This window comes from Antennarius striatus, chromosome 18 (assembly GCF_040054535.1).
Source record: "Antennarius striatus isolate MH-2024 chromosome 18, ASM4005453v1, whole genome shotgun sequence".
In the NCBI taxonomy this organism is placed as follows: domain Eukaryota; kingdom Metazoa; phylum Chordata; class Actinopteri; order Lophiiformes; family Antennariidae; genus Antennarius; species Antennarius striatus.
In genome coordinates, this window is record NC_090793.1 from 18,240,357 (window position 1) to 18,255,727 (window position 15,371).

The 15,371-nt window shown below is 37.0% G+C and overlaps 1 protein-coding gene and 1 long non-coding RNA gene across 2 annotated transcripts; one reads left to right on the plus strand and one right to left on the minus strand.

Moving 5' to 3' along the window:
• Positions 1-3,851: 3,851 nt before the first annotated feature.
• LOC137612349 (uncharacterized) lies at positions 3,852-6,788 on the minus strand. The gene is made up of 4 exons (XR_011038839.1): positions 6,697-6,788; positions 5,623-5,796; positions 4,337-4,478; positions 3,852-3,987 (listed from the first exon to the last, which is right to left on the minus strand). It is a non-coding gene; the product is annotated as an uncharacterized lncRNA (long non-coding RNA).
• Positions 3,874-13,558, plus strand: LOC137612348 (cysteine-rich secretory protein LCCL domain-containing 1-like). Its single transcript, XM_068340842.1, has 14 exons — positions 3,874-4,140; positions 7,056-7,174; positions 7,606-7,738; positions 8,140-8,255; positions 9,077-9,177; positions 9,987-10,154; positions 10,262-10,322; positions 10,493-10,559; positions 10,716-10,846; positions 11,052-11,095; positions 11,197-11,269; positions 11,749-11,818; positions 12,043-12,176; positions 12,308-13,558. Exons 1-14 carry the CDS (start codon positions 3,874-3,876, stop codon positions 12,357-12,359), a joined length of 1,536 nt encoding a protein of 511 aa, XP_068196943.1. The 3' UTR covers positions 12,360-13,558.
• Positions 13,559-15,371: the final 1,813 nt, after the last annotated feature.

The window sequence follows — 15,371 nt, forward strand, 5'->3', positions numbered from 1 at the left end:
CAACAATTCAAATGACACATCACTACATGACAGTGCAGTCCTCCATCTACCACGGATGCTCAATACGGTGATCGTGATCGACCGGTCGGTTTTAAAATCATAAGAAAACTGTTAAAAGCACATAATACCATGTTACTGTACAGTAAATAAGAGTAAAATCATGTACTGTAATCATATTAAATTATGTACGTATTGTTCAAGTATCTATCAGTAAGCATCACTTGTGATTCACGCGATTGCTTTGAATTCAAATTAGTTTACAGTAAGATTTTGCTCTTATAATTTAATCCTGGAGGAGAAGAAAAAGAAAAAAAGACTTCAAGGAACTCTTGATCATTTTGCTGTCATGCACTTTGTTGTTATATTTATACAGTTGTATCATTTCAGTAACTCCTGCATGTTGCAATTCATGCCCAACAAAAGGGCAAGAAGGTGAGTATCAATATTTACCCACAACTGTTACGGGAAATAACAGCACTTACTCAACACTGGCATGAACATTAACTTCCGGTTAGCAGCAACGTTTCACATAGCAAAAATACATTTTATGAAATACTTATGCTGTGGCTGACATTTAAAACTAGTATTTGTGTGCTAACTACGAAATTGGCAGGAGATAAATTTTGCTTGAGGAAACAGGTTTAGGGTTGGGGTTCCACAAGTGTTTGGATGACTAGAAACCGTTATCTCATTCAATAAATGATGCCAACTAAACTGTTGTCACGGTAACAACGATAAGCTGAAAAACTGTTTGTTTGTTTTTTGTGGGTTAATTTCTGCTTGTGTTCTTTTAATGACTACATTAATTTTTGTTAGATCTTGTATGTTTTAGTGTTTTAGGTGGGACTAGATTAGGGTCAGTGAACCCTGTCATTCCTGATTACACCATTGTACAATGAAGTAATTAATGACTGGGTTCATTATAGCCACCTGTAGCCAATGGGTCTCAGCTCACACTGAGGTAGTGGTTGTGGAAAAAAGACTTGTGGATTGCAGTTCACAACAATTTAAAGTTTTGGGATGTGGGTCATGAAGAGATTGTTTCTTAATTCACAGTAAGGCTTTTTTTTCTCCTTCAAACCCACCAAGCAACCTCGTGACAATGGCTCATGTAAATGAATTTAGTCAAGAAATTACAGATTGATTCCTTTCACACAAACTTCACATTGCCTACAGAACAATGACCAACTGATCAGTCTTCCTGAAAAATTTTCCGTAATTAAAATCTGTTTTCCCTCATATGAAAATAAAAAGTACAAGCAGTTGAGTAAAGTTTTCTGAAATTTGATGGAATTTTCCTTGTGTTCATCTTTTTTGTTCCACTCAGCTCAAACATCACTGAAGTGTTCGTGACCTGCTGATGATTCAGTGTTATTGACTGAAATCTCTTCTTTATCCAAGAGGGAGCAGCAGAGGTTCCCTTAGAAATAAAAGATTTTTTTTCTTGCACTGATAGACAGTTTGACTACAGGGAACATGTAAAGTATATGTACATAAACATAAACACACACACACACACACACACACACACACACACACACACACACACACACACACACACACACACACACACACACACACACACACACACACACACACACTCATACCTCTATACAACAATATGCAAAAATAAACGAGTCTGTGATTTGTCATCGTGATTGTGATGCTGTCATTCCCTATTAGGGAAATGTAACCCTTTGGAAAAAGAGTATTTATGAGTAAAAAATGTAAATTTAAATGTTGAATCCTGTTTTAAACTAAAGCTAAAGCAGCTCACTTGAAAAAAAAATTACAATGAATATTTGATTGGAAATAATAATAAAAGATAAACTCCAATATCAAAAAAATATAACTTGTGTACCACAATGAATTTATTTACCCTTTTATTTTATGAAATGCTTGACCAAATGTAATCATTTATTGATTTGATACCCTTTACAACTGAATGCCTCTCATGAAACCCTGACGACAGCTGTATTGTGCCCCATTCTCCATCTGTTCTGTTATACAGATCATATCATCCCCATGTTACAGATATATAATGAACCAAACCACAATTACCTCTACATCACTTTAGGTGATACACCTTCCATGCATTTGAACTTTCTGCAGAAATACTTATCTTCATCAATTTGAATTAAAATCTTCTGACAATGATGATTTCATCAGTATACCCACTCATTCATGTCACACTATCAAAAAAAAAAGAGAGAACATCTTCATTCGCAGGAACAGAATGTCAGGTTTGGTTCTGTATAAAGTGACTGTTATTTATTATTATCTCTGGTCAGAGTACTTTTAATTTTTCTGTCCATGATTGATTTAATATTTATGCCACACTGTATATGTGTATGAATGGTGATTCAGGTACTGTAATTATCAGTATGCTGATGCGCAATGTAAAGTAATGGCGCAACAATTACTTTAGATAGCGGATAATGAACTTTTTTACATAATAAAATGGTTAAACAGTGCAGATCTAGCATCTTGCGGCCCATTTTTAACTGACTTATAACTGAGTCAATCTGTCAAATAAAAAATCTGGAAAAAGCAAAGTGTGCACTTTTTGCATGAGTGGGCTTCTCTCATAACATCCACAAGTTTACTCTCACGTCACTTCTAGTCCGATCAGATGCCTCCTCAAATAGATGAACCCGGAGTTCCAACAAGATCCCCGCCGGCTTCTCTGTGCGTGTTTGTGTTGGGTGTGGGTGTGGGTATGGGAGAGCAAGAGAATTCGTGGAGGACTGTTGCTCCGCGTTGCGCGTTGCTAAGCACAATTTTTGGCATATAAACGCAAGCTGAGCAGCAGCGCATGGAGCCAGTAGCGCCTCGAACAGCCTGAGGAATTCAACAGGTACCTACAGACGTTTCTGCGCGCTCTTCCATCGTGGATGTACAACAGTTCAACAGTTAAACCACTCATTTTTGTGTAATGGATGAAATGAAAGACTCTCAAGATTGAAGATTTTTTTTTTTTCTGCAATCATCTCAAAAACGATCTGGCATCTTGGAAATTGCACCAGGGAAATATTCTGATCGACTGGAGGAATTCTAGAAGGTAAACCCGTTTATTATCCAATCAAAAATAAGATTAAAAAAAAAAAAAAAAAACAGTTTCTGTGTAGCAAGTGAGTTTGGAGTAATCTAATTTCTGCAATGTTTAATATATTTTAAAAAATCATTAAGAGAAAAATTGCATAGTTCTCTGTTTTTGTGTCAAAAATAAATGCAGCAATTCATCCTTCAGTGCTCACTGGAATGCACAATACAGGAACTCAGGCACTAACTCTCCTCTGTAGCGTGAAGTGTGAAAAGTCAATTTACACTGGCCCTACTGTATGGAGTGATGCAGTGACCTGCACATGTACTCTGAAAGTGTAGCCTTACAGCTGTCAGGCTTATGTCAGGTCTCTTATAATTACAGCATTGTTTAACTGCAGCAGACGAGGAATTAAGTAATTCTTATGGCTCCGTTCATAACTGTCATAACAAAACTGGTAAGAAGGGAGAAAAATAATACACACTGACATGAAGCCACTGTTTAATCTGGATATTGAGAGTGCCACATAGTGAGCCACATGAAATGTAGATTACTTCATTTACTTTATTTGCATATAATAGACAAAAATGGCAAAAGAAGGACAAAATATCTTGTTATGACCCTAACATTTTGCTTTTTAAATTTTTATTCCTGCCACAAGACCAATCCCACCAGGTTCCAGGAAAATCTGTCAGGTAGTTACCATGTAATCCTATTTGAAATCAAAATGAAACAAACACATCAGTCATACTCTTTAGAGCACCTCAACATCTCTGTGTTGCAGATATCAAAAAGTAAAATCATCAAACAGCAGCAGAATTCTCTCCACCATGAAGAGACCTCTTCCTTTCCTGGGATGGGTCAGAGCAGCGAGCTTCTTCTTGTATTTAACTGATGCTGTCCTGGCCGTGGTCCTCACCAACTCCACACAGCTTCACTCCATTCTAGACAAGTATGGGGACAAAGATGAGGAGTGGATGAAGGTCAAGTCCAGAGGAAAGAGAGCCATCAGTGAGGCCGACATGCACCTCATCCTGGACTTGCACAATAAGCTACGAAGTCAAGTCTACCCCCCTGCCTCCAACATGGAGTACATGGTGAGTAGTGGAGACCCAACCAGTTTATACCAGTTTACATTTTATAATTTGAAACAATTTTTGGATTTTTTTTTTGTATTCTAACATTTTACCAATGACTGAAGCACAAGGTTTTAGTTGTTTTCAAAGATGGTAATGATGGTACTGATACTAATCTTTATTTGATTTACAAAGTAACAGACAAATAATATCATACCATGCCACAATCACACCTGATACTTCCAGCTGACATGTGCCTTCAACAGCAGCATGGTGGCTGCTATCATCCTCCAGCTCTCACTTCACTGATACAGCTGCAGTTACTCTCCTATAGCTGCTTCATTTACCATTAGTGAAGCCTGGAACACAACAGAACTGGATCATCTCACAGGTCTATTAATATTACTGTTGGTATCCCTGGTTCAAACTGTCCCTTTGTCTCCACAGGATAAACTTCTTAAAACTAGTTTTCAATGTGACTTTGTGATTGGGCATAAAAGTCATACATAATATTACATGGAAAGGATAAGTTTTTCTCATTTACATTCCATTACATTTACATTATTTGTCCCATTCTGAAACTGAGAACTTGAAAGGTATCACTGCAGAAGCTTAAAGACTTTTGTTATTGTTTTTTTTTTTATGCGTGAGATGAAGCATATACTAGAATCTTAGTCTAAGTTTTAATATAGCATGAATTCACATTTCCTTCTTGGGGGGGGGGGCACTTCTGTGTCCTCCACATTTAGCATCGTCAGCTAAAGACAAACAGAACGGGATCCAGGGGCCAAATCCACAATCTGGTCGTCTCCAGCTCTTGGCCTCTTCTTCCTCACCCTCACTGACCCCCGGCCTATATCCATCTTTCAACCCCATAGTGTTGTCCTCCACCCTGCCTCCACCATCCTGTTTTGTTTACCCTATCACTCCTTTTATCCATGACTTGCTTTTTTAATTTGTTGACCTTTGCATTATTTTCCTTTACCCTTCTCCACTTTCCCTTCTTCTTCCTCCTCTCTCTTCCTGCACATCAGAGCTCACTCAATCCCTTGTTCAGGTTGATGTTATCTTTTGTTTGATCCTCCTTGCATCTCATTTTTGGGTGCCACAGCGGTGAATCTGAAACATGTTGAGCCTCAATGTTTGAAGGTTGTCCTCGTTTTAAATGTTATGAGTACTGATCCATTATTTTTTTTTAGAAATGGATACTATTACGATGATAATGATGCGGTAAGATTTAAATAACAGGACTTGGAGACCAAGGAGGCTGCAACTTCCTTACAACTTTGAGTGAAATGCTCTTAAGACACTGTTGAACATGTTATTACTGAACATTTTCTTTTTAAAGGATTCTATACTCACAATACCTTTCTGTATGAATACAACGTTTCCATGATCATTTTGCATACACTGAATTTGAAAAACTGTCAAAAGTTTTTCAGTGTTTTTATTGCATAGTTACCTTGAGCATTCTGTATAAATTCAAATCAGCACGTCTCGCACCTCTTTAGTGTCGGTGGTCTCGGCAGACGTCTGGAAGCTGCTCTGTATTTTGGTTTCTTTGGAATGCAAAAGCAGCCTGGGAGTTGTTGCTGTGACCCTTCCCATCCTCCTCTCTGCTGGATAATTGAGGGTGAAGACTGTTTGCACTGAAAACTTGTGGAATTTAATTCGAATCTGTAAAAATAGTGACCTTATTACTGCTATTATTCTATGGGAAGGTTTGCTTTGCTTCAAACAAACTAGATTCTACAAGGTGCCTCAAAGAGCATTTAACCCTCTACCTACTCAAAGATGTAGAGGGGCAAAACAAAGAAGGGAACCATCTGTAATGTTACGTCGAGATTTACATGTAAAAATGCCGCATTTTGTATGGAAAAACTTAAAAATAAACAACTCAGGAGGAAAAAGAAGTTCATTTCAGCCTCACCAAACATATGGTACACATTATTTTAAGTCAATCAGAGCAGTTCCTACACCGTTTTTTAGCATTATCCTTTGAAGTGTGATAGTTGTAATGTGAGAATGCCAAGAGCAAAGCACACTGCACCCATTCTTCTGCCTCTCCAACAAGGTGAACTAGTAAGGAGTGAATTTGTTGTTACTTTTTTTTCAAGTATTTTTTGGTTCAAATGAGCAAATTTTTTAAAAAAAATTTATTTACTTTTTACAGTAAATGCTATCAAAACTGACACTGAAACCGCTTCGTGTCAGGATTTTTCTCTCACAGCTTGTTTTATGGGAAAACATTGAGAACAAGCTATGAAAAAACCCACATTGGATAGTAGCACAAAGCTGCAATTTGATACGGTGGTGGTGTTTCCCTTCTCTCTCATGTATGTGTCGGTAAGAGGGCAGATGTGTGTATATAATAGGAGTGGCCTACTTTTTACTGTACAGTGTTAAGTTTGCTAGAATTACACACACACACACACACACACACACACACACACACACACACACACACACACACACACACACACACACACACGCACACAGTCCCTTTTGTGGAATGTGGAATAGTTTGTTAACAATGAAATATTACTAATATGTAAAAAGCAGCGGCTAAAGATCCACCTGCAGTTAGGGGTCGATTAACCAATGCAGAGTGGTATTCCATGTCCACAAACATCCATCACTGGACCGAAAAAAACACTCACTGACGTCAATCTGGAGCTCAGGAGAAAACTTGAGTTACCAAACAGAGTATTTTAGCTGGCAGCTAAAAAAGGAAAAAAATATTAGTTTGTACCTTGGATGACCTTCAGATATTACCCTCTAAGTTCTTCTTTCCAGGGGCAAATAATGTATGTGTGTGTGTCTGTGTGTGTCCGTGTGTGTGTGTGTCCGTGTGTGTGTGTGTGTGTGTCTGTGTGTGTGTCCGTGTGTGTGTGTGTGTGTGTGTGTGTGTGTGTGTGTGTGTGTGTCCTCAACAGGAATGGGACTATGAGTTAGAGAGGAGTGCAGAGCACTGGGCATATGCTTGCAGATGGGAACACGGACCAAGCCACATGTTGACACAAATAGGTCAGAACCTTGGAGCGCACTGGGGCAGGTGTGTGTGTGTGTGTGTGTTTGTGGGTGTGTGCGTGTGTGTGCAATGAAGTGGAGTGTGTTACTTGTATTTTATACAAGTACACTATGATAAGAATAGCAAAGTTTTTACAGACTACGCAGCATCTATTTCCAAATCAGTGTAATTACTGTGTATTTTAAGCGCAAACAAATCTCTTCTGTAGCACTTATTCTAAAGCATCACAACTCAGAATGGATTTATTCTGTGGTTCCTTAAATAATCTTAATCCCAGTTGTAATTTAAGTAACCATTTCAATTCTTTTCTCTTGCAGCAGATCATGTTAAGTTTTCTTTTGTTTTCTTATGAATATTGTAACAGACTTTTCTGCTCATTTAAATCTTAAAAACATTACATTTTTTAATATTTATGTATCAAAGAATACAATATAAGAGCTTTTCTCTGACTTCAGGGACCGGCCCCCTACCTACCACGTCCAGGCCTGGTATGACGAGGTGAGGTACTACAGCTACCCCTACTCTCAGGAGTGTAATCCACACTGCCCATTTCGATGTTCAGGACCTGTTTGTACTCACTACACCCAAGTAAGGACTTTTTGATTTTTATATCTTCATGAGTTTATGTCACTGACACCTTTTAAGCTCTTACATGAAAAGAAAACCAGTATAATTTTGTCATATTTACAGAAAAAATATATTTATAGTATCAAAATGTTTTATTTTAAATTGCTGATAGAAGGAATCAAATCTTCAAAAATGTAGAATAACACCTGCATGGAGTATATGGAATCATTTTTATTTGAAGGTTAATTTAGAATTATGTTCAATGTGAGAAATAATTAATAAATATGGACAAAATACTGGATGGCACTGTGTGCTGTGTGTACATAATGCAAACATTTAATGACTGCTATCTGGTCAAATTCAGCTACAAGCAGACAGGGCCTCTAAACGTTCCCTACTAGTGTTTGTGTTTCATTTCTCAGTTGGTGTGGGCAACAAGCAATCGCATTGGCTGTGCCATCAATGTGTGCTACAACATGAATGTGTGGGGGATGATCTGGGCTAAAGCTGTCTATCTGGTCTGCAACTACTCTCCACCGTACGTCTAAGCGTGTTTGTTCTGTATGTGTTTAATGTCATCACATGTTCATAATACAGGAGTTCAGTCTTAAAAGCCTCACACACTGACACTCTAGTTACCCGTTCAGCCAGAATATTAAATATACAAGACTCTGCTGTCAACTTTAGCAATAATAAATATGGTATGTGATGGTTGGACTTAGAAAATACAGCATGGTAACATTTCACATATCATAACATTTCAACCTTGGGACTTAAGCTGCTCCTGTCATGGAGGTAACACTGACACCAATGTCCATTCGTTTGTTGGTTTGGTCAGTGGATCTCCATGGGACGATGGGTGGGAGGACTGTTCTTGCATGAGAATTAAATTTGCAAGCAGGTAGAGATGACGAAGCAAACCCAGGATTTTTTCAACATTTATTTTTGTGGCCATTTTTTGTTCTCATTAGATAGAAGAGCTGAAGATTGCAACAGGAATTAGGAAGAATTAGTAATGAATTGAAGTGTGACAAAGGGCAGGAAGTGGGAATCGATCACGTAGCCACTATATATATGGAAGATGCAATCACCACTATCCACATCCCAATACATTTTTGGACGTTTTATTTATTTTCCCAGGGAATAATGTATGAATCCTTTGTGTCAAAAATGCATCATACTTCAGGGGATGATATCTATAAATGTAGGCAATTATAGTGTAGATCCAGATAAATCGATCAATCAAAAATTAATCAGGGATCATGAAGCCATTCATCTGACTCAAATTACATAGACTTTGAATAATGCATTTTTATTTTTTTTTTAACAGTGGCAAAATTTGTTGAAATTGTGTTTCAGGGGAAACTGGTGGGGTCACGCTCCCTACAAATATGGATCTCCCTGTTCTGCCTGTCCAGCTAGCTATGGCGGACGCTGCAAGGACAATCTCTGCTACAAAGGTAATAATATACATATGTTTTATTTCCTCACACAGTTCATGACGTTCTGTATCATCACGGATACTTTCTTTCTGAGTCTTGTCTTGCTTTTTGTACGCTGAATATCCTGAATAAATAATTCATTTTGTCATTTATAGGAGTAATTACAGTACAATGCAAGAAAATTTCAGCATTTGTATACACTCAAAACATTTTTAATTGGATTCACTCAATGCAGTTATGTCAGCAATTTCCCCTACAGTGGGTTGTGTTAGATACAATTAATACTTAAATGGCAATATTTGACTTAGGTGAAACGCACTTCCTGTCTATGTGTCTTCAGGTAAAAGTTTTTTCCCGTCAACCTTCAGGACACACTTTGTTGTAAATAGTTGAATGAAAAAAGAGATACAAATTACATATCGTATTTTTACTCAACTATTTACAACAAGGTGTGTCCTGAAGCATGATGGGAAAACTTGGACAGGAAGTGCCTTCAGAATAAATTAATAAAATAAATAAATAAATAAACAAACAAATAAATAAATAAATAAATAAAATAAGAGTCTTAGTCGCATTAGTTTGGATTTCCTCAATATTCTCTCTGTTCAGAATTACATAAACTGAATTTAGGCTTTATTTAACTAGAATTATTCAACGGTGTTACCTTTGATCCAACCAGGCAGCTTCTGTGACTCTAACAAGTCTCTCATTAAAGTTGAACTTACTTAAGTTGAGACCATTTAAACTGCTCACACAGGTTGTTACTTAAATTGGATATAGATACATTTATTGAATTCAACAACTCAAAGTTAATTTTTTTGTTGTAGATGGAGGTGTGGACAGACGACCAGCTCCTGAGACCGAGGAGAACAACTACATTGAACCTGAACCTGAACCAGTGAGGGACAGGGACCCCCAACCCAGGGCCCAAACACCAGACCCCTCCCCCAATGACAACTTAGAGAGAAACAAGGTTGTCAGCACAGAGCAGATGTGTAAGGACTATCCCCATATTGATTTCTCTGACAGATGCAGTTTAGAAAGTAGATGTTATTAGTATTTTAAAAAGGAGGTCGTGAAAAACTTTTGTTCTTTGTTTTAGGCCAAATGGTGGAGTGTGAGACTAAACTGAGGGATCGCTGCAAGGGAACAACCTGCAACAGGTCAATTCTAGGGAGCATGCAAAATATTTCAAATATTTAAAAATATAAGCAGAGCATATGGAATTTTATTATTAAAGAAAAAAAAAAGACTTAAAGCAGTATTAGGATACCCTAATGTGATTTTATCAGAAGTAACAGACGCTGATCTGCACTGATTTTCTTGTCCACAGATACGAGTGTCTACCTGGTTGTCTTGAGAGGTCTGGGAAGGTAGTTGGGACTGGATATTATGACATGGTAAATGATCATTTAGTGACTTTCATTATTTGTTATGTTTTATGTGTACTTTATAATTAAGATGTTATAAGTCTGGTTACTGGCTAACTGACTTCATGAATACAGTTAAATATTGTTTACTATTTTATATATGAATGATTTTGTATCTTACTGCAGCAATCAAGTGTATGTGGCGCTGGCTTACACGCCGGTGTTATTGATAACGATGGAGGATGGCTGGATGTGACCAGACTGGGCAGAAAACAACAGTTTACCAAATCATACAAGAATGGTATTCAATCGATTGGGTATGGATCAGCCTCTATATTTATTTGTTGTTATTTTAATTTAGCCTTTAGTTCACCAGAACTACTTGTAACATCATGTAAAGTAATTTTGCAGAAATACTTAGATTATTTTAGAGTGTTTTGGGGTTATATATTTTCTTTCATCATTTAGAATGGTTGGACAATGATAGGTCATCACTTCACGCTGTTTTCATTAACTTTGCAGGAAAAACAGAAGTGCTAATTCCTTTAAAGTTGAGTCTGTGCCAGGTAAAGAGTGTCCTGTCATTTTATATTTATATATTTTTATATTTTCAATGCACAGAAACACTGTTCATTCAACTGCTCTTTCGGGTCTCATCTTCCCTTAGTCAAAGCTGTAACATGTGACACAACAGTGGCTCTTTACTGTCCTTTCAAGAAACCAGTGCGACACTGTCCCAGGTAAGATTCTGATTGGTTTAGCCCAATTTGAGCATCAGGTGATAATTTTTCTGATATTTTTTCTGATATTTCTCATATATGTCAATACTTAGCCAAAAGCTCCTACATGTCCTTTGATGCCCTGCCTTTAAGAATGTTCTGACTTTTTAGTGTCTTCACTGAAAATATCTTTTTTTCAATTTACTGTAATTTAATTCAAAAAACTTTATTAGTACCACAAGGGGCAATTGAAAGCACATAGAGCAGGGTCGGTGTAAAAGTGCAAACATACAGTGTAAACATAAACAATAAATATGAATATTAAAAAATAACATAAATATCAATATAAATGCAATGTTTATGTTAAATAATCATTCAAAACCTAGTTAGGTCAAAACCTAGTGAGTTTATTCAAAACTTAGTACAAAAACCTAGTTAGTTTTAAACCTAGTTAGTTAGTTATTTCAAATCTGTTGTCCTAAAAGGAACTTTCTCTTCAGGCTGTACTGTCCCAGGAACTGTCTGCGGAACAGCGGAGCCCAGGTCATTGGGACAAAATACTATTCAGATGTGAGTTCTTGTACAGTATTTGTCATTATCCTCCCACTGCAGGCTTTCATTAATTCTATTGGCAACTGTAGATGCTATTCTTAGCATCACGGCTGGAATGCAAATCACCATCCAAGATATCAAAGGCTCTGAATCATTCAATTATTCTTAGCATATCACTTGTTAAATAATTTATTTTGCACCACCCCATAATACCAAGCACTGGTCTATTTACTTTCTTTTAGAAATCCAGCATCTGCCGAGCGGCCATCCATGCTGGGGTGATCCAGAATGAGTCTGGAGGGTACCTCGATGTGATGCCTGTGGACAAAAGAAACCAGTACAGTGGTAGTCACCAGAATGGCATCACCTCAGAGAGGTATGCTTGAACTCATGAGTATTATGGGCTGTGTGGATGGCATGGTGATGTAGTTAGCACTACATCATAATACAGCTGTGTACTTCCTGTAATAACTCATATGTACCACATCTCTGCTCTCTCTCCTGCAGCTTAATGAACCCAAATGGAGGGAAGGCCTTCAGAGTGTTTGCAGTCATCTGAAGAACACTTCTTCTTCACATCCAGCAAACACACTCATTATCATCGGACAAATTGTAATTACATTCATTCCTACTGAATCAGCTCCTCAGCCTCTCACACTTGAAGTGCAACAGGACTCCACTTGGAAAGTTTGATCATGAATAAATCAGCATCCAAACACAGCTCAGGAAAGGTTTTGAGAATGATCTTCATGGATGTCTCTTGACTTATGTCTTTTCTCAACTTCCACAGCAGACCATGATAATGACATTTGGTTGCCCTGAAGAATTGTTTTTAAGTTATAATTGAATAGATATGCCACAAGATCATCTCACTCTGAATACGTCTACATGTGCTTTTATCCTGAATTTTAAAGGAAATGCAGGACACATTCCTGGATCTGCTAATGCATTCGGATTTACTCTCACCTTGTAGTGCTGCAGTTGTAAAAGTTGTTTCAATAGTTCTGGTAAACAATGACCACCCAATGGTTTCAGATAAAAATGTAAGCTCTTACAGAGAAAGTGGCTGTTTTGTATGGTCAAATTGAAGTGGGAAAATCAGAATTTACCCAAAACTCCACATTATATGTTCACATGACGCAAAAATCTGCACATTTGAAGGTGTTTTACAAAAAATGACTGAAAAGATTTTGAGTGGGAAGCCAAATTGCAGATGAAAATGCCCTGCAAAAGATCCATTTGCAAATGAAATATATTAAGATGAAAATGGACTAAACGTTATGTGAATTCTATAAATGCAAAGAATAATTTTTAGAATAGACTCCACTGGTCAACTCAGAGTGATTTGATGTTTAGAAGTTCAACAAGACAGTAGTTCATTTAAAGGTGAAATGACATTTTTGCTTTAGATAGCTTTGAGTATTAACACAGGGTGAATCAGGTCGATATACATTTAGAGTTTTGCTTATGCCTCCACAAGTATTTTCTTTTCATCACCGTTGTAAAGTATAATATAGCAACAATGCAGGCATTAAAATACTGACTGTATATTTTGTACATAATAAATTGAAATTGCTAATGTTGCCGCTTGCATGTACACATCTAACATCACCCACCGGTTACACAAGCAATCGGATGTAGATGGTTAAAAAACATTTTGCTTGCAGATCTTATATTTGTAACAAGCTTTAATTTTAATGCATTTCACCATAAGTTTGACATATTCAAATTTTTGTAAATACTGTGTTTGTAACATATTGTCATGTTTTATGCTCCATTTTCCATCTTTGTTCATAGATCTGTATAAATGAACCCTGGCTGGCCAGGAATATGCAGAATTCCAATTCAAATAAAATACAAAGACTTGCAGTAAAAATGTTGAGATCTTTTTTGTGTTATTTCTCTTTCTATCAGAGAGTCAGCTTTATAAAATCACAAACAATATTCTCATCAGGATCATAGTCTTTCCAAACAGTTGAGCGGCCACATTGTTTGAATATCTACTTCCATGGCATTTGCTTGTTCTGAAGAATCCGTGCATTAACATTTCATAAACATCCCAAAGTCTCTTCCGGATTCAAATTTCATATTTAATCTTTCTAGAAAGCTGCAAGTGTTTCCAGGGACTGTGGGGAACACAGAAGCAGAGAAAAGTGTTTGTTTTACATCCAGGGAGATGTTATCAACAGGTCAGCTTCAAATTTCAAGTAAAACACAAAATAACTTCTGGTTCAGTCAAATCAGCATATCAAAGCAGTTTAGCTGCTAAACACATTCCCATCCTGTTAATCTGACTGAGTATTTATTTTTTTCAATGCAATCCCTAAATGCCAACATTCAGTTTAAAAGTGTTGATTTCGAATTGATCTAAAAATGTTTTTATATCCAGGAAATTAATGGATTTAATACAATATATACTGTATGTGTATATATTAGATGCTAATTCAACACAAGCAGACTCAAATAAAGCTTTTCTAAATGTATCTGTCTTCTCTTAAACATGGCACGATATACAAAACTCCCAGAGACCCCTCACCTTAATCTCAAACTACTACCTACTATTTTAGCAAGACAACACAGATTCAGCGCTACATCAGTGCCAAAACCTTCAAAACCTCAATTAAATTGACTCACATTTACTTTTCTTCTGTAATTTGCACCTGAATGTCACGATTCTTTACATAATGCTAGGTAAACATTTTGTTCCTAACAGTTGTCTGAAAGGCAGAATTCAAGTCTATTCATAGCAAATGAATAAATAGTCTTGGCTGGTATTTGTGTAAGCCTGCCAGACTCCTGTGTTGCCAGTTTTAGCAATGAAGCATTTTTGATTGTATGTTTCAGTTAGAAAAAAATAACAGAAATGTCAAATGGATATAGCAATTATGAGGGCTTTTGACATACGTTTTGAAATGTGCAGCTGCTTGCACCTCAAATATACCAGCGTGAGTGTGTGTATGGGTGTTCATACATGAATACACTCCCATGGATGAATGTGTATTTCTTCATATTCGACATGTGAACTTGAAAGTCACTTTCTAAATGCAAACCTATCCAATCACTCTCTAGCTTTCTTGCGGACTCCCCCAGTGGTTAAATCGTGGGCAGGAATACGCCGCGCATGTGGGCTAACAATCACATCAGACAGAGGTAATATGTGTGTTTGTCAGTGTGTGTGTGCTCTGGTGTTTGATTGTGCGGTTGCACTTCCTCCTCTCGGCACTTCACCACTCATAGATTTAGACGTCTTTATTATTTTAACATATTTTGCAGCTGTGTTTTGGGGGTTAAACGTGGTGATTACCTCCCCAATGCTGCATTTCTGTCTGTTGAGGTGTATTTATAGCCGTGGATGGCTGCGCTCTATAGTTACTTATTGGAAACCAAAACCTGGACTTTAAGTCATGAAATCAATTAATCAAATAACATCTCACAATTTGTTCTGAATTATTTGACAAAGGTCAATCAATTTATGAGGGAATTTTATCAGTTTGCAGTAAAAATCATAAGGTATAAGCAGGTGCAAAACATAGAGTGGAATAACATTTTCATAAATCATAAATAAATATTT

Excerpts from the sequence above, each read along its gene's own strand:
- LOC137612348 (XM_068340842.1), top strand. The coding sequence starts at position 3,874 with ATGAAGAGACCTCTTCCTTTCCTGGGATGGGTCAGAGCAGCGAGCTTC. Across the intron at positions 11,819-12,042 it reads GGACAAAATACTATTCAGAT|AAATCCAGCATCTGCCGAGC; the intron begins GTGAGTTCTTGT and ends ACTTTCTTTTAG. Across the intron at positions 12,177-12,307 it reads AATGGCATCACCTCAGAGAG|CTTAATGAACCCAAATGGAG; the intron begins GTATGCTTGAAC and ends TCTCTCCTGCAG.